The sequence below is a fragment of the Typopeltis vanoorti genome, chromosome 17 (assembly GCF_054136105.1).
Source record: "Typopeltis vanoorti isolate ZY-2024b chromosome 17, IOZ_Tvanoo_1.0, whole genome shotgun sequence".
In the NCBI taxonomy this organism is placed as follows: Eukaryota; Metazoa; Arthropoda; class Arachnida; order Uropygi; family Thelyphonidae; genus Typopeltis; species Typopeltis vanoorti.
In genome coordinates, this window is record NC_143565.1 from 7,630,150 (window position 1) to 7,654,822 (window position 24,673).

The following is a 24,673-nucleotide window of genomic DNA, read 5'->3' on the forward strand; positions in this document are numbered from 1 at the left end:
TTCTAATCCATTTGTGCTTTATTCCTAAGGTTTCTGTTGCTGCTTTTGTGAGAATTTGTTTCAAATTTTTCCATTCATCTTCTATGTCACTTGATTCATGTGTGGTTTCTGTTATGCATTTTTGATATTGTTGTCTAACTTAAGGATCCTGTAATAAAGAAATTTTGTCGCTTGGCTGGTAGGAATTTTCAATTTTGTGTTTTTAGCCACTTTGGTTTAAATCGAATTTTTGCTGATGCCATATAATGATCAGAGTTTAATTCAAAGCCTCGATATGCTTGTACATCTAAAATTAACTCCAAATTTAAAATTTGTAATAACATAGTCAATTACTGATTTCTATCCTCTGGCTGACCAAGTATATTTATGTATTTCCTTGTGTATAAACATTGAATTCGTTATTCTCATATTATAAGTGACAAAATCGCGCAATCTGCGACCATTTTGATTACATGCATTTTCGCCAAATTTACTTGTTTGTTTTGTATTTTTTGTTTCCTATTCTGGCATTTAAATCTCCTGCTAGCAGTAAATAGTCAGTTTTGTTTGTTTTATCAATGGCATTCTATAATTCTTTATAAAATATATTACTGTGGTAATAACAGGGATGGGCTTTTTCATGCGAAATGTTGATGGGGAGAAAATGATTTACACTGTTTGTCCGGTTTGGGCCCATCAAATGTGTGCAAAGATGTCTACATCTATAAGGCACTAGAGATCTGCAAGTTGTCCAACTGTGTCATACAGACTGCAGACAAGAGTACACAAAAAAACATGCAGGTAGATTATGTCTGTACATGAATGCTAGGAGTATCAGAAACAAAGGGGTAGAGTTTATCGCCTTAGCCAATATGTTGGGACCTCAGATTGTAGGCATTAGTGAGACCTGGCTATCAGAATCAGATATACTAACTGGTATCGAGTATAAAGGGTACACTATTTTTAGGAAGGATAGAGAGGAGGTGGCATGCTGCTAATGATATTGGATGACTTGAATCCAGTTAGAGTTGAGACCTATGACTGTAATACTACTACTAACAGTATTTCATGTGGCAGTGACTTTGAAGCCATCTGGTGTTTGGTGGAATCATCATCACCAAATTCCTGATATGTACCCTCAAGGGGTGTACAGGATATGATAGTACTGTACAAAAAACTTACATCATTATTAACCTTTACCTTAAGATCAATTACATAGTGGGGTGTTGTTACAGACCTGGTGGATTGGATGCTAGTGATGAAGAAATGCAAAGTGAATAAGAATTCAGCAATAGATACTGATGGGATATCAGCACGTGTGCTAAAAGAATGTTCAGCTGAACTCGCTATTCCCTTGACCAGGCTATTTAATATGAGTACCAGAACAGGGATGATTCCACAGGAATGGAAATAATGTATGTAATTCCATTGCACAAGGGTGGTGCAAAGAACGATGTATCCAACTATCAACCAATTAGTATCTCAAGAGTGGTGTTGAAGATTTTTGAAAAATTGGTTAGGACTCGCATTCAGAAATGGGTTGACAGTGAATCTACTTTGCAATGAGCAACATGGGTTTACTAAGGAAAGATCATGTTTTAGCAACTTGCTCACATTCTATAACAATGTTACCACTGAACTACAAAAGGGGAATTTTGCACTGGCTACATTGCATGAATCAGAAGGATCAGTCAGAAGGTCAAATTCCAGATGACTGGAGTGGAGCTTCTCAGGTTCCATCTATAAAAAGATAAAACTTACTGCAAGAATTCAGAGGAACTTCCTTACTATGTTCTTGGTAAGATCATCATCAACAAATTCCTGACATGTATCCTCAAGGAAGTGTACAGGATATTATGATGGTAATAATATCAATTTTTATGTCCCTTATTTCTTTTTTTTATAGATGGGTACTATGAGCAGATCTACTCCAATCATCAAGAATTCGACCTCTGACCGGGCCTTCTGATTATGTAATGTAGCCACTATAAAACTTTTATATCTCCATATCTGAGCATTTCTGGTTGAATATCATCTACTCCAGTTGTCTTTCCACATTTCAGGTTTTTCATGGCTCTTTCTACTTCAAGCATTGTATATGTATTCCTGATTGCATTTTTGTTAAGTGTTTCCCACCACCACCATATTGTCACTGCTTGTTTCATTTAGCAGCATTTCAAAGTAATTACCTGAGACATCTAGAATATCTTATGTTTGTGGCACCTTTATCATCCGATTCCTTCTACATTAATCTTTTCTCCATAACCTTCAGAATATTTTGTCACCTTCCTGGTATTACCTGCTCTTACCAAAATTTTTCCAAGACTTTTGTTTAGCTAGTTTTAGTGTTTCGCTTTCTTACATTTTTCTCTGTATTCTCTGAAAGCAGTAGCTGACTTGCTTGCCAGAAACTTTTGATATGCTTTCTTCTTTTTCTTGACTGCCTCTTTAATTTCCTGAGTCTACCATAGAGCTCTAATTTCTTTATTCTTGCAGACATCCTCACAATATGCCTCTCTGGATAGATCGATTTTTTTCAAGGTTTGGTTCTTGTTTTCAAAATCTTTGTTTTTCTTGAATAATGTTTGTGTATTTGAGTATACAGTTCACCTCTAAAAACTTTTCAACTTTGATTCCTTTTAAAACCTTCTTACACCTTTCTTTTCAATATAAAATTCAAATTTTATCCTGCTCAGCCGTAAATGGTGATAACTCCCAATTTCAAATCATCTGTATGCAGTGTCCTGGAACAATTGGAAAACATTGCCATCAACTATAACATCATCAATGAGACATTTCTTATTTATTTTCTATCCATGTGAATTTGTGCACAAATTATGCACATAAATAGTGTTAAATTGTGAATGAAGATATTTTATGTTTTAATACTTCATTCACATTTAACATAATCCACCATGTCATAAGCAAGACTTGTAAATATTATTTGTTGTTAGTCTCTTGCTTGTAATATATTATTCATATAAATGCTTTGAGTTGTTTGTTTGTTATTAATTAATTATTTAATCTTAAAATATGTAATAATAATGAAAAGACTCTACATGAATATGTCATTCATTTTATTTAGTTTATTCTGTAAAATTTATTATAAGAAACCGTGTGTATGTAAATTTAAATATATATTATATGAATTGTGATATATCTTTTTTTATTTCTGTATATAAAGTGATTTTATGTAATTCTTCTGACTGGATTTGATTGGCTGCTGAAGGAGAAACAGAGTTTTATTTTAGTTAGCTCGTGCTGAGAACGTGAGCTACTGTGTATAAACAGAGAAGCCAGTGGATATAAGCTGAACTGGTTAGAACCGGATTTTGGCGGGAAGAAGGAACGTAGTTGATTGGAAAACGAAAGTAAGCAAGAGAGAAGTTTTAGAGACAGCAGAGAGACCGGTTGTGTGTAACAGAAGGGAAAGTTGATGTATGCCATAAATCGACTACGAAAGGACCGGGAATTAATAGGCATCGTGAATTACTTCTATAGGAGTTCTGATACTACAATATTTTCCAAGTGGTTTGTGGAAAAATAGTGCAGAACCTAAGTTAATACATAGAAGAAAATAAGGAATTAGTAGATAACCGAAACCTAGTGCATCGAGACTTGTATATTTCTGTGTCTATAATTCAGTTATTATAGTGGAAGATTTCTTTAGAATTGTGTAGCCATAAAGTAAAAGTCTATAAGAATTTCAAATGTGCCTTTGCGAATTCGATGTGTAGAAGCAGTAACCCGATAACAGTTGTCCTTTCTGTAACCTGTGAAGCTATAACTGTTAACTCCGTGAGATATATTTTAACCTTAGCTGTGGTGTTATGTCGATTAATGGCTAAATGTTAGATGTACTGAAGTACTTTCCCCTCGAAATAATAAGTGGCATGTTGTTCTATTACATGTTAGCTGACTGAGAAGGAATTTAGAGTAGCCTGTCATATAATTAGTCATTGTGACAATAATAGAGTTAAACTTTTAAGAACTATTTTCAACTTGATTGACTGAACATAAAGAACTGAAAAATGAATGTTTGATAATTTATGGATTGTAATTATTCTGAATACTTTAAACTGAGCTAATATATTTATGACATGATTCATCCAATTGGTTAGAGTGAAATACGTCGGAGAAATACAAATGCTTTGTGAATTAACAATTGTTAACATTAGTCATGATCCTCAAACCTAATTGAGAAGTTATTAATATATGAATATGAATTCTTATAACATTTTAATTGGATAACCTTTTGCAGATAGTTATACTTAAATGTATATATTGTACTTTTCCACATTAAATGTTTTCTTTTGTTGAGTAAAACTTGGTGTTTGCCTGATTTTCTTTCATTGCACCGCTCATAAAATTATTCGGACCTTTGCAGAAGCCTTAAATACTAGTAATAGCCTTGGCCTGAAGATAAAGAGATAATATAAGTATAGGTGATGATTGATTCCTCTATATTATTTAGACTAATCTGAATATAGGGTGCCGCAGTATAATATAAATTTCTTTATATTCAGATGAGCATCAATCAACAACTAACCAAGTATAACGGAAATTAAAGAGGTAAAGATAAGATTAACAAACAAACATAATAGGAACAGTCACCTAAGTGGGACGTTACAACAAGAGTTCATGTTCTGAACAGAAATCCCGCAGGTATTTACTATTATTACCACTGCTGTTTTCTCCAAATTTTACCAAAACACACGTATGGAATTCATTTCCTAATATGCTGTTTAGATCTCCAACAAGGACCATTTTTTTTTTTTTTTCCAGCTGCTTTTCTAATGCCTCAAAAAATTCTTTCACTTCTTCCTTAGTAGAACCTTCTCTGCGATCATAGGCACAAATAAATCTCATTGTCCAGTTTCCCATTCTAATATTTCTTCACATCTCTCTACTTGATACTGCCTACAATTCAAGAAGTTTATCCTCGTATTTAGTGTTTAATACTATAATTAGTCTTTTTTTAATATGCTGAACACCTGTTCATCTACCTCAATGTTGATATGCATCTCATTAGCAACTGTAAAATCACCACCCTGGATGATACACCTTTGTGAAATGATCACTCTGCAACTATTTCTTTTGGTTCAGTCACCTTCCTACCACGACCATTATTTGAAGTCATTGAGTCAGTCATTTTTTTCATTTGACCTTCCTTACTTACTTAAGAATCAAAGCTGTATAACTGAGAGGAGCCCTCCACATAGCCTTTAAAGGAATGCAGAGAACCGACCAGGGCTTCTGATCTAATGTCCAATCCTCACCTTCTCATGGTGCACCCTGTTGGATATTTACTTTGATATTGAATGAACGAGGATGGGATGGCAATTTGGGATTTAGCCGACAAAATTGTATTCCTATTGGTTAAACCAAAATACAAAATGATGGTACAACATGACAAAATTTCATACCGGCTGGGGCATCGCCCGGTTAAACAAGACCCCCATTCTTTTTGCCAGGGAACCAGGGCATACAGCGAAAAGTCAGCTACTGGAACAAATCTGAAAACACACCCCAACTCAACATCACCAGAGTTAAAGATTGGTACTCTCAACATAAGAAACCTGAATGGCAAAGAAATGGAGCTAGCAGAGGAATTAGATAAGTACTAGATTGACATAATAGGTGTGACTGAAACAAAAAAGACAAAAACTGGTGAGATCTTTCTGAGCAATAAATACAAAATGTTATATTCAGGCAATGACAATCAAGGAAAAGAAAGATTAGCCATAGTATTCAACACAAAATACGAGGCTCATCTTCTTGAATGGCAGGCAGTGTCGAGCAGAGTGATTTGGGCAAATATAAGGATAGGGAACTGAACAATGAGACTTATTTGTGCCTATGGTCATATTCTATGTTATTGTTGATAGTGATGTTTTCTCCCTGGTGCAGGACACCAGAGTGTACAGAGGATTTGAAATTGGAAGTGATCACTATTTAGTCTTGAGCAGGATAAAAATGAATTTCCTATTGAAAAGAATGACATGTAAGAAAGTTTTAAAGCGAATAAAAGTTGAGCAGCTTTCAGATGTGAACTGTAGACTAAAATACACAAAGATTATTGAAGAAAAAATGAAAGAGTTTGAAAACAGGAACCAAACCTTGGAAATTCAGTGGCAAGCCTTGATTGATTCAGCTAGACAGGCATGTGGTGAAGTTGTCTGCAAGGATAGAAAAATTAGAACTCCATGGTGGACACAGGAAGTTAAAGAGGCAGTGAAGGAAAAGAAGAAATCATATCAAAAGTTCCTGGCAAATAAGTCAGCTTGTGCTCTTAGAAAATACAGAGACAAATGTAAGAAAGCTAAACACTGTGTAAAACTAGCTAAACAAAAGTCATGGGAGGACTTTGGCAAGAACATAGAAAATAAATATCAAGAAGGTGGCAAAATATTCTGAAGATTGTTGAAGAAGCTCAGGAATGGAGGAAAGAGTGCTGTAAAAGGAGTTAGAGATGATAAAGGTGAAATGAAAACGGGAGAAAAAGATATCCTTGAAGTATGAAGTAATTACTTCAAAAAATTGCTAAATTAAACAAGCAGCGATGATATCACAGTGATAAAAAACACTGACCAGGCATGCAGTCAGGAATACATATCCATACTTTAAGTAGAAAAAGCCATCAAAGGCTTGAAATGTGGAAACGCAGCAGGAATAGATGATATTCGATCAGAAATGCTGAAGTATGGTGGTATAAGAGCCTTACAGTGGCTGCACTGCATAGTTCTGAAGGCCTGGACAGAGGGACAAATTACCACTGATTGGAGTAGAGCTCTCATAGTACCCATATATAAAAAGGGAAATAAAACTGAATGTGAGAATTACAGAGGTATTTCCCTACTGAGTATTCCTGGCAAGATTTATGCAAGCATACTTGAGAAATGGTTGAGAAGAATTGTGGAAGAAAAGCTTGGTGAAGAACAAGCTGGATTCCGGCCAAATAGAGGCTGTCGAGATCAGATCTTTGCTTTACGACAAATAGTTGAGAAAGCATGGGAATATAACAAATATCTGTATTTAAGTTTTGTCAATCTGGAAAAGGCATATGACAAGGTGTCAAGAGAGAAGCTATTCAATACGCTACAGTTATATGGTGTCAATGGGGCATTATATCAAGCAATATTTAGTCTTTATTTGAGTTGTACATCAGCAGTTAGAAATGAAGTACAGGAAGATGTTTTAATGTTGAATCTGGTGTGAGACAAGGATGTACATTATCCCCTCTGTTATTCGTTATCTATATGGATCACATTATGAAGGAAAGTGGTATTAAACATGATATCAAAATCGGAGATGTTAATGTCATCTCTTTGCTTTATGCAGACGATGTTATACTTCTAAATAAATCTGCTTCAAGTCTACAAGATTCCCTGACTAAATTGAATAACTGTTGTTGTCGTGACGTTCTATTGTCATGTTGTGTTCTAATTTACCATCTTGTTTTGAGTCACTCTTATAAATAAAACAACTAATTGCGAATTGATCACCGATCCAAAGTAGGGAATATAATTATACTGTGCCACCCTATTTCCAGATTAGTCTATATAAGATAGTAGGATCAATTCTTAATTAAGTTAGCAGTCTTCTCATTAGGCCGAATCATTTATTATTATTCTACCTGGTGCACCCGCAAGATTCGAATTTTTTTATGAACGGTGCAATAAAAGGGAGTTCAGGCAAACACAATATTTAGATTAACAAAATAAAACATTTAATATACGATATATAGCAAATACATGAATTCTACTTTTAAAAGAAACAATACAAATAACTTAATACATATTGCTAAGTCACTCATTCCAATTCAATGTTCTAAACTTTAACATACAATTCACTGCTTCAAAATTATAAATTTTCTTAATTCAAGTTAATAAAACAAAACTTCTCATTTGATCAGTCTGCACACATCTATCAGTTGTACTTAATGTTAAAATTAACAGCAGGCACTAATCAAGGCAGACATCATTCCAAGCAATCTTATTTCGGACCTTGAACTTCGAAGATACGCTATAGTTAATGTTAGAATAAACAAACATGTATGACTACTCTTACCAGATACAATCTTCAATACATCAATTTATTGCGAGCACACTTATGAATTAACTTATTTCAGCTAGTGGAACACATTAAATAAAATTCTCCAACGCTTTAACTGAACTACTGTTAATTGCGCTTCACTACTCTAAAAAAACGGCAATAAGGTACTGATATCCTTCCTTGTTTACTTTTCTACAACAAGTTCATTATGATCTTCTCAGGGCAACACAGAATTAAGACGTAATCCAAGATTAACTGGAACTAATCAGAATTTCCCATTGAATGTCGAGTTCTTTATTTATCCGATTATGACATCAATTTTCCTCTATAACAACAGCTGATTTCACTTGCAGTTGAGTATAAGATTCACTACGTTTCTTGCTTACTTCTAAACACTATGCTCTTGGATTTCTGCCCTAAAGAATTTATAATTTTCTTTCACTTCTTAGCTTATATCCTACTTTCCTTCAGGCTCCGCAAAACTCTTCCCTTTTCTTTCTATAAAATTCTTATTGCCTCCCTTTCTCCTTTCTGGTTCCAAGGTCACGCCCCTCTTCGACTCGTGCTTGTTTACTTCATGCATCTCCATGACAACAAATGAACGCAAACATTTCGTTAATGTAATGTATGCTCTACTACTACATGAGTGATTACATAACGTTAAATTTTCACAAATAAGAATAAACAGAATATTTGAGCTATTTAATCAGCTTTTTCATTACGTATAGAATTAATTATAATAATACTTCTCGTTACATCATATATATATTTTAGTTATTATAAATTTCTACACATATTATTATTTAATAAATTAATAGTTGGTTAAGTTTAGAATAAATATTTAAATAGTAATCCTTAATTAAGGAACAATAAATAATCCTTATACAAATTATGATTAATACATAATAAGCAATGTTAAATGTGAATGAAAAAATAAATTACACAACATAGTTTCATTCACAATTTAACATATCTACAAGATTCCCTGACTTAATTGAATAACTGTTGTAATCGATATGGTATGAAGGTCAGCAATAAAAAGACAAAGACAATGAAAATAGGCAGAATCATTGAAAATGTCAACTGTGTTGTGAATGGAGAACCTGTGGAACAAGTAAAACATTTCAGCTACTTAGGCACGATTTTTAGTGAAGATGGTAAATTAAATATGGAAATAGACAACAGAATAAACAAAGCTGGTATGGCAGGAAGTCAATTGAATAAATTCATATGGAATAAAAGAGAATTAGTCAGAACACTAAATTAGCTGTACACAAGACAGTGTTCAAACTAGTTTTAACTTATGGATCTGAGAGCTGGGTTAGAAGTAAACCACTTGACCAAAGACTAGAAACCACAGATATGAGAGTCCTGAGAAAGATTAGAGATGTGAACAGATGGCATCAATGGCAATATCATATTAAAAATGAGAATATTAGGAAAGAACTTGACATACTTAAACAGAATGGGAGAGGAAAGATTAGCAAAACAAGTGTTCTCTGCCAAGTTGGCAGGGAAACGACCCAGAGGAAGACCAAGATATAGATGGATTGATCCAGTACAAAGTGCCTTAGAAGACAGAAATATAAGATCTGGTAATGTTGTAGTCTTGACAAGTAACAGACTGGTTTGGAGGAAAAGTGTAGTTAGGAAGGTAGTAATGATGTAAATTTTTCATGTAGTACTATCATATCCTGTACACCCTTTGAGGGTACATGGCAGGAATTTGATGATGATGATGATTACTCCTTGTTTTCAATGACTGTTATTGATTGAACTTAACATCTTATATTTGTTGAAACCAGATTTAGTACCATCTGTTTTTCAGATTTATACCTCACCTGTTTTGTCTTCTTTGTTTTGATAATACCTATTATATTGATAGTGCTAATCTTGAAATCTGTTAATGTTGAATTGGGATTTTTCCAGTATTTGTACTGAAGTACCAAACAGAGTGTATATTAAATGTCCACTGTTATTCATTATTTATGTGGATGACATTATGAAGAGGTATTACACCAATTTTTAGTGATGGCAACAAATATGCAAAATAGACAACCAAATTAGTAAAGCTAATAACAAAACACAAAATCTAGCTGTATACAAGACAGTGTTCAAACAAATTTATGGATCTGAGGGACGTATTAGAAAGAAAACACTTGATCAAAGACTGGAGGCCACAGATATGAAAGTTGAGGATATTAAAAAAGAATATGACTATATTGTTAGCAATCCACAAGGAGACTAAGATTTTGGTGGACTGATACAGTCAAAAATGCCTTGGCAGATTAGAAATATAAGATCTGATAATATTAGAGCCTTGACTGATAACAGATTAACATGGAGAAAAATTGTGAATACAAAGTTGGTAATGTTGTAACTTTTCATGCTGTACTATATGAGGATTGTTTGAAAAGTTTGGTAAATTTCCAATAGATGGCAACACAATTCATTCATTCATTCATACCAGTGTTGGCACGTATCGTCCTTTTCATGACCAATAGCAAAATTTTAGCTATGTGCAATGCACAGTTTTCATTTGGTAAACATTTAAAATGACAGTGTTTGCATTTTCCATAAAAATGGAGAAAAACGAGTTTGTGCCATGATAAAACACTTTTATTTGAAGAAGTGGACAGCCATGCAGATAAAAGCTGAGTTAGATGCAGTTAATGGGGACTCTGCACCAGCATTAAAGACTATTTATTTTTGGATAAATGAGTTTAAACACAGTCATAGGTCCATCGAAGATGAAGCGCACTCCATATGCTGCCTGACTGAGGTCACTATGAAGAAAATGATTGACAAAATCCATAGTACAGTTATGGAAGATTGCCGAGTGAAAGTACGTGAGATTGATGAGATTGTAGGCATCTCAACTGAATGGGTGTATAATATTCTGCAAGAAAAATTGCACATGAAAAAGCTGTGCATGATTGTTGACTGTTGATCAAAAACTCATGTGAAAAGACATTTCAACACGATGTTTAATTGCAATTCGCAGGATTTTTTGTGTAGATTTGTTTTAACAAAAATGAGAAATGGGGTTTTCCAAAATCTACCAATTACTAAAATCATCATTAAGTGGAGGAAAAATTATACTCACCTGACTTAATAAGTCATGGATTCTGTCCGTAATAACAGTGACTTTCTCTTCATTGTTTTTCAATGTTGCTGGCGGTGGAATCTGTAATCATTTCATGAGAATCAGATCTAAAATACTAATTTAAGACAATATGATTATTACCTACCATTCAACACAAATGTATCACTCAGTGCTGAAGTATTACATGTACTAAAAATGCACACTGAACACTATAAAAGCCATTTGTCTTAATTCTGTAAATATTTATGAAGTCAGACTGAAGAAAGATTGTTTTTTTTCAGTGAATTATACTACCTGTGAAAATGATTATGTATAGGGTAACAGCAAGAGTCTTTAAGGGCACTCCCACCTCTTTCCAACTAAACATAGTCATCATTGTGGTCTTAATTTCCCATGATGGGCATACAGATACGCCAGGGGTGGGCGACCAACTCCATATTAAAGACAGCACAATGGCCCAATCCTTCTCAGATTCCGTAACTGAGCCAGGCATATCTCTTCGGGATACTTGAAAGTCACCAGTTTGATGAGGTGTTTCCTGTATGATACTGTTCTTGTACAATACTGTTTACTATTACCCTTAGTAAGTATTACCATCTTTGGGCTTGACAGGTGCAAAGTACTACCCTTCTTTGTGTGTGTGTGTGTGTGTGTGTGTGTGTGTGTGTGTGTGTGTGTGTGTGTGTGTGTGTGTGTGTGTGTGTGTGTGTGTGTGTGTGTGTGTGTGTGTGTGTGTGTGTGTGAGAGAGAGAGAGAGAGAGAGAGATGCCCATCTTCGGCCAGCCAATGGTACACACTACTTCCTCCCATCAGGATTATCACCCACAATAATCTTTTTTCTTGCTCACTACAACAGAAACAAATATTATTATTATAATAAATTTAGTTTAATCCTTTATCCAAGTGTAATAGTCTTACCTAGTGAAAAATAAACTTTCATCATTATTATTATTATTATTATTTGACACCTCCAGGAAGTCCAAAGACTCATCGAGGGAGGGCACCTGCTCGAGAGCTCTGTCTTCACCACTCAATCCACCAACTGACCACAACTACACCAATGCCATCTACTACTGACCACCACTAGTATTTCCACAGACAATTACAAACATCAATGCCCACAGTGGGATTCAAACCTGTAGCCTTTTGGCTGGAGAGTGGATACGCTAACCCACTCGGCCAGCCAGGTTGGCATTATTAACTAACTTTCCTCAGTAAGGATAATACTGCATGAAGCACTGTTGTTGGACTTATCACCATCACCTCTACCCGCTGTATATTCTAATCATGATAAGGTCCATTTCCATGTTCCTACTGCCTTTATTCTTTCTCCTCTGCTTGAGGTCTGGGTGTTCATCGATCATCTAGACATTTGAGGCTAATGCTCTTATCCCTGAAGGATGGGGCAGGCTAGATGGACCTACAGAAGAATAGCGAATTCAAGCTTCAAGGGAAGTTTACCTATTAATTGCTGGTGAGCAAAACATCAACACAACTCTTTCATAATCTGTTCTCCCTTATAGTTCTACCAATGCAATTAAATCACATAAATTGGAAAGTTATAGATCATTAGTTAAGATAATGTTAGATGATTTTATTTACCAATTTAGTAACAATCAGGAATTCATGCCCCTATAAATATATATTATTTGAATGAAACAATATCTCAAGGGCTCACATTGGTGAGTACAGGCATGGCAAACCCGAGATACCCAAGCTAGACCTGATCTTATTTCATACAATATAAACTTTGTATATCATATCTGGAGACTGGTCTTCTACTCTTCTTTCCCTCTACTCTCTCTCTCTTACTTCTTACTACCCCCCCCCGTGCTATTAGAGCTACTCAAGGGCGACTCTTTCCTCTCAAACTGTAGTTTCCACTATCTACTAAAAAAAAGGCAAGCCTAGTTGTAGGTGGCAACCCCACCCCTAGGATACCTATCGTCATGCTTGACATAGGGAAACACATATTACTTTCAAGTCTCAACGAAATCCAAACCGGAGAGAAAACATGAGAAACGACCTCAAACTGGAAAAGGTTAAGAAACTTTGGAAAAAGAAAAATGTGGTGAAATATGCTACATGGAACATTAGAAGCATAGCACATAAAGAAGAATTATATAAAATTTTAAATGATGAAAATATAGAAATTGCAGTTCTTACAGAAACAAAAAAAAAAGAAACAGCTAACTACAATATCATATATAGTGGAGTGGACAAACAAATACATGCAAAAGTGGTGTAATGATTTGGATCCATAAATCAATTAAAGCAAAAATAACCCATTATACATACTGGAATGAAATAATATTAGAAGTTCGATTAAAATTAAATAAAGAAAATTTAACAGTTCTTGGAGTGTATGTCCTGAAGGAGGAAAAGAAGAAGAAAATGATTACTTTTACAAAGAGTTACAAGGAATATATGAAAAATTAAATAAAACAGACCATATAATTATAGCCAGAGATCTTAATGCCAGAATAGGAATGAAAAAAATTAACAATATACAAAAATTTGAAGAACCAACAGTAAACAAAAATGGAAAATGACTCATTGATTATACAATAAATAATAATTTAAAAATAATGAATACATTTTACAAACATAAAAATATACATAAATATACGTGGTGTGCAAGAGAACAAATATCAATAATAGACTACTTTGAAATGAAAAATGAAAAAGCAACAAACCTCTTCCTAGACATTAAAGTTAGAAGAGGGATAGAAATTGACACAGATCACTATTTAGTACAGGCAAAACTAAGATTTCCAAACTGGCTACAAAAAATACAAACAAAATCTAATTACAAAGTAAGACTACTAAATGATTCAAGTATAAGAAATTTATACCAACAGAGGATTAATAACTACTTAGAAAAAATACAAGAAAATGAAGACATTGAGAAAGAATGGAATAATATAAAAGAAATTATCACATCAGCAGAATGTGAAAGTCTAGGAATACACAAAAAATATCATAAAAATAAAAAATTACATATGGGACAATGAAATAAAAACAATAATTGAAAATAAAAAGCTGGCTTTTAAAAGATGGTTAAGTAGCAAAAAAACAAGATGAAATTGAATATATAAAAAGACGGGCAATAGCCAAAAGAGAAACCAGAAAAGAGAGACAGAGAAAGCCGGGAAAAATTTGCATCATATCTAGAAAATGACATATACAAAATAAGACTCAGTGTGTACAAAATTTTGAAACACATGAATGCAGATATAAAAGAAACTGCAAATATAAATTGTGAAATAGATGTAAAAGAATTCTTAGATTACTTTACAGATCTCTGGACGGATAATACTGACATCAAAAATAATTAAACCAGAAACTTACAAAATACCTTAAATGATATGATAGCAATGAAAGAATTAAAGGACAACCTAAATAAAATAAAAAATGGCAAATCATCAGGAGAAGATGGGATAAACTCCGAACTTTATAAATTTGCTGGGAAAAAATTTCATCAAAGATTACTAAAATTTTTAAATAAAATATATACAAATGGGCAAATACCAATAGAATGGAATACAAGCATAGTAATATCTATATTGATAAAAGGGGATAAAACAAAACCTGCCAACTACAGAGGTATTAGTTTATTGAATACATGCTACAAAATATATAGCAGAATACTTAATGAAAAACTAAAAATATACAGTGAAAAAATATTATTAGAATGTCAAAATGGATTTAGAAAAGGATGCTCTACAATGGATGCAGTTTTCTGTTTAAAACTACTTATAGAAAAAAGAAGAGAATTTAATTTGGAAACTCATCTTTTCTTTATAGATTACGAAAAAGCATTTGACAAAATAAAAAGATATATACTGTTTGATATATTACAAAGATAATGAAATAAAAATAAATGAAAAGTTGTCTGAAAAACATCTATAAACCAAGGAGTAAGACAGGGATGCCCTCTCTCTCCAACACTTTTCAATATTTACATTAATGAGATATTAATACAGTGGAACACCTTAAACAATCAAGGTATAGAAATTTACAAAGAACAATATATAATTTAAGCATTATAGTAGAACAGTTTGGAATGAAAATTTCCATAGATAAAACTAAAACAATGGCAATTTGTGGACAAACTCCAGTTAGAAGCAAAATAGTTATTAACAATAAAATAATAGAACAGATAAATACTTTCAGTTATCTTGGATGTGAAATATGGCAGTGAAATTGGGCAATAAACAAACAAGACAAAGAATTAAAAACAAGTGAAATAAGATTTATGAGAAGAACTGCAAAATACGCATTATTGGATCAAAAAAAGGAACAAAGACATTTTAAAAGAACTAAACACAAAATCAATAGAAGAAAAACTAAACCATTATAAACAAAAATGGATTGAACATGTAAACTGAATGACCAACACCTGACATTCAAAACAAATACTAAAATATAAGCCAATTGGAAAAAAATGATGTGAAATATCATTTCACATCCTTTTTTGAGGTCTACCCTCAAAAAAGTGTTTTCCAGTAGATCAAACACTTGGCAGGTTAATCCTATGGAGAATGGTGCAGTGTCCTCTCATAAAAGAAAATATGCCCACAACATGCAGAATATGTACCCTAAAAGGGGTATTCAAATTACTATGACAGCACTACATGATGAAGTTTACATTATTATTAATCTTCTATCAACAATTTTGCCTCCATAGCTCAATCAGTATAGATGACACCCTTTGGTCAGAAAGACCTGGGTTTGATTCCTGTCAATGAAGTGAGGAACCTTTATTCTGGTCTCTTTTGACTAAAGGTGAGTTAGCTGGTCTCATATGGGGACAGAGGGTTTTTTCTCCCGGAAACACAATTTTTTCGTCCTTCAAAACAGACAAACCAGCTAGTAGAACATATGCAATTAACAGACAAGAATACTTAGAGGCATAGGGATAACCGCCTTATCCTCGTAAATTACAGTTGAGAAGTCCAAGGATACTTGGAAGGCTATGGGTGCTTAATTAAAGCCACTGATAGATGGATGGATGTCAACAACTTTATTCCAAATCAGCCTATTACTTGTAAGCACTCCAATAATGTCATAATGCTTCTAAGGCACTTCTGACTGAATCAATCCACCTAGACCTTGGTCTTCCTCTGGGTCTCTTTCCTGCCATCTTGGTCAAACGAATGTTTTACTAACCTTTCCCCACCCATTCTATTTAAGTGACCATACCACCTTAGATTAGCTCTGCCGACACATTCTTGAATGCTAATGATATCAAGTTCCTTTCAAATATCTTCATTTTTAATGATACTGCAAATGATCCCATTAGTTAACTAGCCTAATTTTTCATAAACCATCATAACTGAGGTTTCTAGTCTTTGATCAAGAGCTTTATTTCTAACCCAGCCCACAGATCCATAACTTAAAACTGGTTTGAATACCATCTTGTATACTGTTAGTTTGGTGTTTTGGCTAATTTTTCTCTTATTCAATATCAATTTATTCAGCTGTATACCCAACATATCAGCTTTGCTTATTCTGTTGTCTATTTCCAGATTTAACCCACCATCTTGCTCCTGCCTATTTTCATAGTTTTGGACTTTTTATTGCTGATTTTCATCCCAAATTTGTTACAGCTGTTAGTCAATTTAGAGAATCCTGGAGACTTCACTAGAGGTGTGTAGAGTAAATTGACATAAAGCAGAGTGCTAAGTTTGATCTCCAATTTGAATATTGGGCCAAATGTCACTTTCTTTCATAATGCAATCCACATAGATGAATAAGATTGGAGATAATGTGAATCCTTGTCTTACCCTGATTTTACATCCAGCCATCTTCATATATTTCCTTCAATTCTAACTGCTGACTGACAACTTAAATATAGACTATATATCAAACTTAAGTAGACATCCTTCTCATGTTCCTATTTGTGAACTATTTATCTTCAAGTGAAAATCTGATCTTGACAACCTCTATTTGGCCTCAACCCAGCGTGCTGTTCTCTAAGTTTATCTTTCACAATCTTTCTCAACCTCTTTTCAAGTATGCTTGCATAAATCTTACATAGAACACTTAATAGAGAAATTCCTCTGTAATTTTCACATTCAGCTTTATTCCCTTTTTCATAGATGTGAATATAAGAGCTGTATTCCAATCATCTAGAATTCGACTTTCTGACTAGGCCCTCTGCAAAACATTTATACCTCTTTTGCATCGCCAAAATGAAGCCTTTTGGCTTTTTATTTTAGTAAATACTTACAGAAAATACACCTCTCCAACACTTAAGTTCCTTAGTATTGAGTTTTATTGCTCTCTTAGGTTTCTGCCTAGTCTCTGACGAAAACCAATGAGTTTGAAACAGCTGTCAGACTAGTGAAACCATATCAAAATGAACCAATAGGAGGCAAATATACAGGCACTTTGAGCGTTCATCACTTCCTATGAGGTTCGGCTAGGGCACCTCGTAGTGTGGAGGTGGTGTATTCCCACAAGCTCTCTGGTCAATTTTCGCACGAAACTTTTATAGTTTCTGTATTCGGCTTTGAAATGATTTTGGATTTAATATCCACTTAATTTATATAATTTATACCTCCATATTTGAGCATTTCTGGACGAATATCATCTACACCAGCTGCCTTTCCACATTTCAAGTTTTGATGGTTTTTTTGCATACCTCAAGTATTGATATACACCTGTTCACATTCCTCTTAAAAATTTTCAATATAGTTATATTGAAAATCAATATAACTATATTGATTTTCTACTACTGTTCCGTCTAAGATATCATTATCTTCAGTTTTCATGTCACCTTGATCATCTTTGATTTATTTTACAATACTCTTTCCTCCATTTCTATGCTGCTTCAATAGCCTCCAGAACATTTTGCCACCTTTCTGATATTTATTTTCCATACTTATTCTCCATACTTTTACCAGTCTTCCCATGACTTTTGTTTCTAATTTTACACATAGCTTAGCTTTCTTACATTTTTCTCTGTAGGGCACCTGCTGACGTTTGCTAGGAACTTTTGATATGCTTTCTTTTCCAGGACTGCTTCTTTAACTTCTTGTGTTCACCATGGTGATCTTATTTTTCTATTCTTGCAGACAACTTCCCTACATACCTCCCTAGCTGAATCAACCAGTCTTCTTCAGAGTTTGTCACTGAGACTCCAAAGTTTGGTTCTTGTTTTCAACCTGTTTCATTTTTCTTCAATAAGGTTTATATAGATATGGAAGAAAATATAGGAAGGAGAAAATAATGCATTAATGGTTTGCACACTATATGTGTATGTGCATACAGTTGATGTGTGCTGGTTATTGCGCTAGCAATTAGGATACTGTAATGTGAAGAATTAAAAATAAAAGTATTTCCATTCTTTTCTTTGTCTTCTGATATGATATATGCAGGATATGGTATGGTATATTGTGTTCATCTCTTTTCAACTGTACTGACATTGGCTAGAACACCTCACAGAAAATTCTTACAAAAAATATTTTTTCCTAATGTAACTGTTATTTCATTAATTACTCTATAATAAGTTTATCATTACAAAATGGTTTCATTTGTTACATTTTTAATTTAAGGCAAAGTGGTATAATTTTTTTCTGTAACTATCAGAGACTGGAGCATGTATGGTACATGATCCAAAAATCATGCCCAAGAATTAAATTTTCACTTTAAGTAGAAGATAACAATTGTTATCTTCTACTCCAACTCACACTGATAAATAAATTAATGCTACTTCACATCACCCTTGTCAAAAATATGACTGATCAAAACATAATCAACAATTAACACCATCCAGGATTCTCTAACTAAACTGAATAACAGCTGTAACAAATTTGGCATGAAAATCAGCAATAAAAAGACCAAAATTATGAAAATAGGCAGGAACAGAAAACTTCAGCTGCATTCTGGATGGAGATTCTATAGAACAAGTAAAATAGTTCAGTTATTTAAGCACAGCTTTTAGTGAAGATTTAATGGCAGGTTAAATCTGGAAATAGAGACCAGAATAACTAAAGCTGGTAGACAGCTGAATAAATTTATATTGAATAAGAGAGAAATTAGCCAAAACACCAAACTAGAAGTATACAAGAGTTCAAACCAGTTTTATTAAGTTATGCATCTCAGAGTTGGGTTAGAAATAAAGCACTTGATTAATGGTTAGAAACCACAGATATGAGGTTCTGAGAAAAATTAAGGAAGCAAACCAATGGCATAATCATATTAAAAATGGAGATATTAGAAAGGAACTTGACATTACTAATTCAAGAATGTGTCAGCAGAGCTAATCTAAGGTGGTATATGGCCACTTAAATAGAATAGGGTGAGGAATGGTTAGCAAATCAGGTGTTTGATGCTAAGATGGCAAGACCAAAGTCCTACCATCTTAGCTACTGATTCAGTCAGAAGTGCCTTAGAAGAACGAAATGTTAGATATGACAATATTGGAGTGCTTACAAGTAATAAATTTAAGGAGGAAAATTGTGGATAGGAGATTAATAATAATGTAAACTTAATCATGTAATGGTGTCATGGTGGCCTGAACACCACACCCCCTTGGGGGTACACATCACGAAATTGATGATGATAAAACGTTAGTTCATCGTATGCATAAGCTATGGTTATAAAACAAAAATGATTGATAAAATAATTATGGTATTCACCCTAATCCTCCTCTAGAAGAAGTTTCTAGCATCTCAATTTCATATGTTAAAGAAGTATTAGAGAAAACTGCAAGACTTCTTTGCCAGACTGACCTATAAACCTATAAGTTTCTTTCCATCCAGTTCATGCACTAACTTTCTTCTTAGCCTCTCCAAAATACCCCGTCCTCTTTTATCCCAAAATTTACAGGACCCCTTGTTCATACAGCCTGTTATTATGGACAGATTGGTTGTTCTGCTCAGATTCATCTAGAAGAACATCAAGACAATATTTTACTTCATGAGTGTAATAAGTCTGGTTTAGCTAGTCATGCCTTATCCATTAGGCATAGAATTCATTGTAACAAAACTGAAGTCCCACACAAGTTATTTTTTTCTTGAAAGATTATATAACGTTGTGAAGCTCACATTCACTGTCCAAGTCTCAACAAAAACGAGTGCATTAAACTTTCCTAATTTTGGGAAGTCATCCCAAGTAACACTACTGTAATTATTTAAATTTATTTCTTTGAATTCTAATACTTGTAGATGGAATTATCCTCCTATAGTTGTTAGCATATATTGTCACATGCTTATAATCGAAGTGTTCTTATTGTGTTTATCTCTTTTAAACTGTACTGACAAATGTCTTTGAAACAGTCCAAAATTCTACAAATGATAATTTTTTCCCCCTAACATAAGTGTCATTCCATTTTTTTTTTCATTATGTCATCCATTTACATTTCAATATTTAGATCTATTCAAAATGGCTTTGGTTGTGAAGCAGTACAACTTAAAAGTGGCTTTCCTGCTGAAAAAAGTACCCACAATTTACAATTTCCCAAGCTACCACAGGCAATACCTTTGAAGAAAACAAGTGTCTATAAGATATTTATTCCTGTGGAATCATATGTGGGATAGACAGGTCAATTAGGAAAGATCCACATGAGAGAGCATATAGGATGCAGGAAAAAAACACATACAAGTTTGGCTTTTCACATAGCAAGTAAAGAATATAAAGTTGTTTAGAAAGAAACAAAAATAACATATGCTAAATATATTAGTTACATTTATAAATTTAAAGAAGCCTCAAAAATGATTTAATGGCCAACATATGCAACAGAAAACAAGATTTTATTCTCAAACACTTGTGGTCCTTTTCTATGAGGTAACCTCAAGGGCTCGCTTTAGTAAGTATGAGTGGCAAACCCAAAGTACCCAATGCTGGACCAGGCTTTACTTTATGTAACATATGCCTGTTATATCACATATACATCTAAATTCAAATAAAATAGACATTTACAATGAAATATACTTTTTTTTATTTTATTTATTTATTTATTATTTTGATAAGGGGGTACTTGGTAATAATGGAAATTTAATAAGGGGTACACGGATATCTGAAGTTTGAAAAACACTGATCTAGTCTGTTAATATTATTATTATGTAACATTAAACTTACCATAATTTTTTTTTTTTTTTTTTTTTTTTTTTTTTTAAATCAAACCGGGACATTTTTGAGAGTTTGCTCAAAACAGAAAGTAACGCCTTCTACGCTAAGTACTTATGATTCAAAAGGCTAAATAATGGAGTGGTTAACAAAAATCAACATTTCGTAGTAATAATTTTTAATTACTCTTAACTGAACATAATTTATTATTAAAAAGTTATTAATATTTATCACTAGCGTGAACTTTCTTTAAAAATTCTTTGTTATTTTTAATTGCATCGAAAAATTCACTACAATTTAGTTCACTATTAAGTTTGCAGCGCAATACAGCTTTTACTGTTGATTCAGACATTCTACCTCTTTCTTCAGACCATATGTTATTCATTATTGAAAATATCCTTTCAACAGGAGAAGATGTGCCTGGCAGGCTGAAAATGTATTCTATAATTTGGACAAGATTGGGCAATGAAATGTTCTTTTCTTTGAAATGACTGAATAGTTGAATCCATTTTTCTTCGCAACTTGTATTTTTCAAAATGTCAGTTTGCCGACCAAAAAGCTTTTGCAATCACCACTTCAAACAGTTCATCCATGTTTATTGCATTATTTGCAAGAGTTTCATTAATTTTTTCACCTGAAGCTTCAATTTCCAACCAAGTTAATTCATTGTTGTTTATCCAAGTAAAAGATTCTGCTCCACCAAAACTGTTTTCCCAAAGCTCAATGTAAGAAAGACATCGGTCCTAAAATTTTGTAAACTCTTGTAGTTTTGTATTAATACTTCCATTATTTTCCAGTATTCTAAAAAGCTTTTTTGCTTCTTGAGGTATAAATTTATTATCACGCCTTTCCTCAAGATTTGTTTTTAATTTTCTGAGTTCAATGACATTATCTGTTGCACTCGCTTTTGTACTTTCCATAATCAAGATAGATTTGTTAAACAATTTGAGTTGCCCGTGCACAAACCACAAATACATTTCACCACAATCATTATCAACTGTTTTATCATCACCGGACAGGTTCTTGTGAAATAAAATATGATTTCAGTCCCTCACAGATTTCAAGTATTCTGTCAATAGCTAGAAGTAGCGAAAGAAAACAGGTGTTGCCATGTTGAAGAATCTTTTTATACTCTACATATACAAATTCACAGAACGCTTTTAGTTGAGTGACTCAAACCACATAAATGTGGAAATATTTATAAATTTTGACTACTAAAGTTTCTGTTTCAATAGGTAGAACATCAACTGCAGTTTGAAGACAGTTATGAACGATATGAGCACAGCAACCAATGCCCACAATATTTCTTCTTAGTTCCTTCTTCAATCGACTGTAAATATTGTTTTCTCCTCTCCATTTTACACCCCCAAAATTGGTATTGCAGTTATCTCCACAAAATCAAATAATTTTTTTTTGTTATGAGTTTTCATAACTGACATTAAATGGTTTGTCAGTATTTCTGCAGTTTCACCGTGAACTGATTGAAAGTCTAAAAGTTTAACTTTTACTCCACAATCTGGTGCAAAATACCGCACAACATATGGCACAGTTTTAATTTCTTTCCTGTTGGAAGAATCAATTGATATCGTCACGAAATTTGTTTTGTTTAAATCTTCACAAAGTTGCTGAAACCACTGTGGCTCAATCACATTAACAATGACAGCTTCACATTTTGTTCTACCCAGTCTAAATTTTGTTTCAAAAAACTTTGATATCGATTTAGATGAACAATGGGCAGACTTAAAGCTGAGATTGTGAATAGCAACATGAAATGCAAAAGTTGCTTCCTTAGCAGCTATTAAAAATTCTTTGTTACTTGGATCGCCACCTTTAAAATATGACAATATCTTTGAGGAAGTTCCTGCCGCAGCTAGACTAGCCTTATGTTTTGCACATGTCAAGTGATTTTTTATGTCCGAACGCCTACCATGAGCCACAGAAAATTCTGAAGAGCACTGTTCACATTTCACTTTGTCAATATGACCACAAATGTTTTTCAAAAACGGATAATCCTTTTTTAATTCATCCGTAAACAGTTTCTTTTTGGCATTTTGGGATTAAATTAATTTAATGAAGTAAAAAAAATCACACACGCCGAAAAGAAACACCGACTCACAATCTAAACTCAACTAAGATTGCGCATGCTCAACGATGACTTGTGATACAGTGTACAGGCCAGAGTCAAAGTGGGATATTCGTGTTGCCTAATTGCCATTTTCTGAGGCTGCACTTTTTGTACTGCTTGTATATTCTGCAATTTTAAAGTTTTACCAAATAACCGGGACAAAATGACAAACTGGCCGGGACCATACCTTCAAACTGAGACATGTGGTAAGCCTACATAACATCTCCAGGAAGTCCAAAGACTCATCGAGGGAGGGCATCTACTCTACAACTCTCCAGCAATTACACCAATGCCATCTACTGCCTACCACCATCACTAGTATTTCTATAGACAATCATAAACATCCATGCCCATGGAGGGATTCGAACCCACAGCCTTTTGGCTGGAGAGTGGATATGCTAACCACTCGGCCAATCAGGCCAGCAATTTTGTATCTCAAATTGCTTCACTGTTAAGTCAAATTAATCTTTGAATGTTTATATCACGTCACAGTATTTTTTTTGAAGATCAGTTCCATTTCTTCAAAGAATTAATCTTTTATTTCCTCTTCTGGAGCTTCTGTGGGTGCATATACATTAATAATAGTTATCTTGAGCCATTTTGCTTATACGCTTAGCTTGCTTATTCTTTCATTAAAAGCTTTGAATTCAATAAGAGAATATAATTTTTTTCCAATAATGAAAAGCGTTCCAAATTCATGCTGATCAGAGTTGTTTCTACAACTTCTTGGATGAATCACTCCAAAGATTGGTTGGTGGTAGAAGTATGTCATTAGTGACTGCTCTTCTTGAACCATGAACTAACAAATTTTCATCCTTCTCTATCACCAAAGTTCAAAACTCACAACCATGTAATGCTATGCTACACACGTATATTTTTGCCAGTCTCTTTTTTAGCTCAATGCCAAAATTTTTGGCAAGTTTATTTTTGCTTTTATATCTGATTAAAAGATATAAATATATAAATACACACATCTTTTATATCTCCTTTGGAACTACATGTCTAAGACTGATCCCTGCATATACTTGGATGGAAACTAACTCTGCTGTGCTAAATCTGGCTAAGCAAGAACCACTTGTCAATATATTAAAAAAAAAGTGCAACTCAGATGGCTTGGACATCAACTTAGACATGCTGAAGTATCACCTTTTTGGAATCTCCTTTCCTGCACAAACCAGAAGATAGCAATTGCAGTAGAGGAAGACCATGCAAACAATTTTGGCAATACATATGTGAAACCATCAATAGGCTGAACTGTAAAACTCCATCTGACATCTACCAGTTAGCTCAAGATAGAGAGACTTGGAAGACCATAATTTGCAATCCTTAAT

The 24,673-nt window shown here is 33.6% G+C and overlaps 1 protein-coding gene across 1 annotated transcript in view; it reads right to left on the minus strand.

The window, feature by feature from the left end:
• The window catches only part of LOC150097117 (luc7-like protein 3), a 202,468-nt gene that overhangs the window by 134,252 nt on the left and 43,543 nt on the right, over positions 1-24,673 (minus strand). Inside the window, 1 exon segment of the mRNA XM_090407037.1 lies at positions 11,141-11,221. Within this exon segment, the coding sequence (XP_090263163.1) occupies positions 11,141-11,221 (81 nt within the window).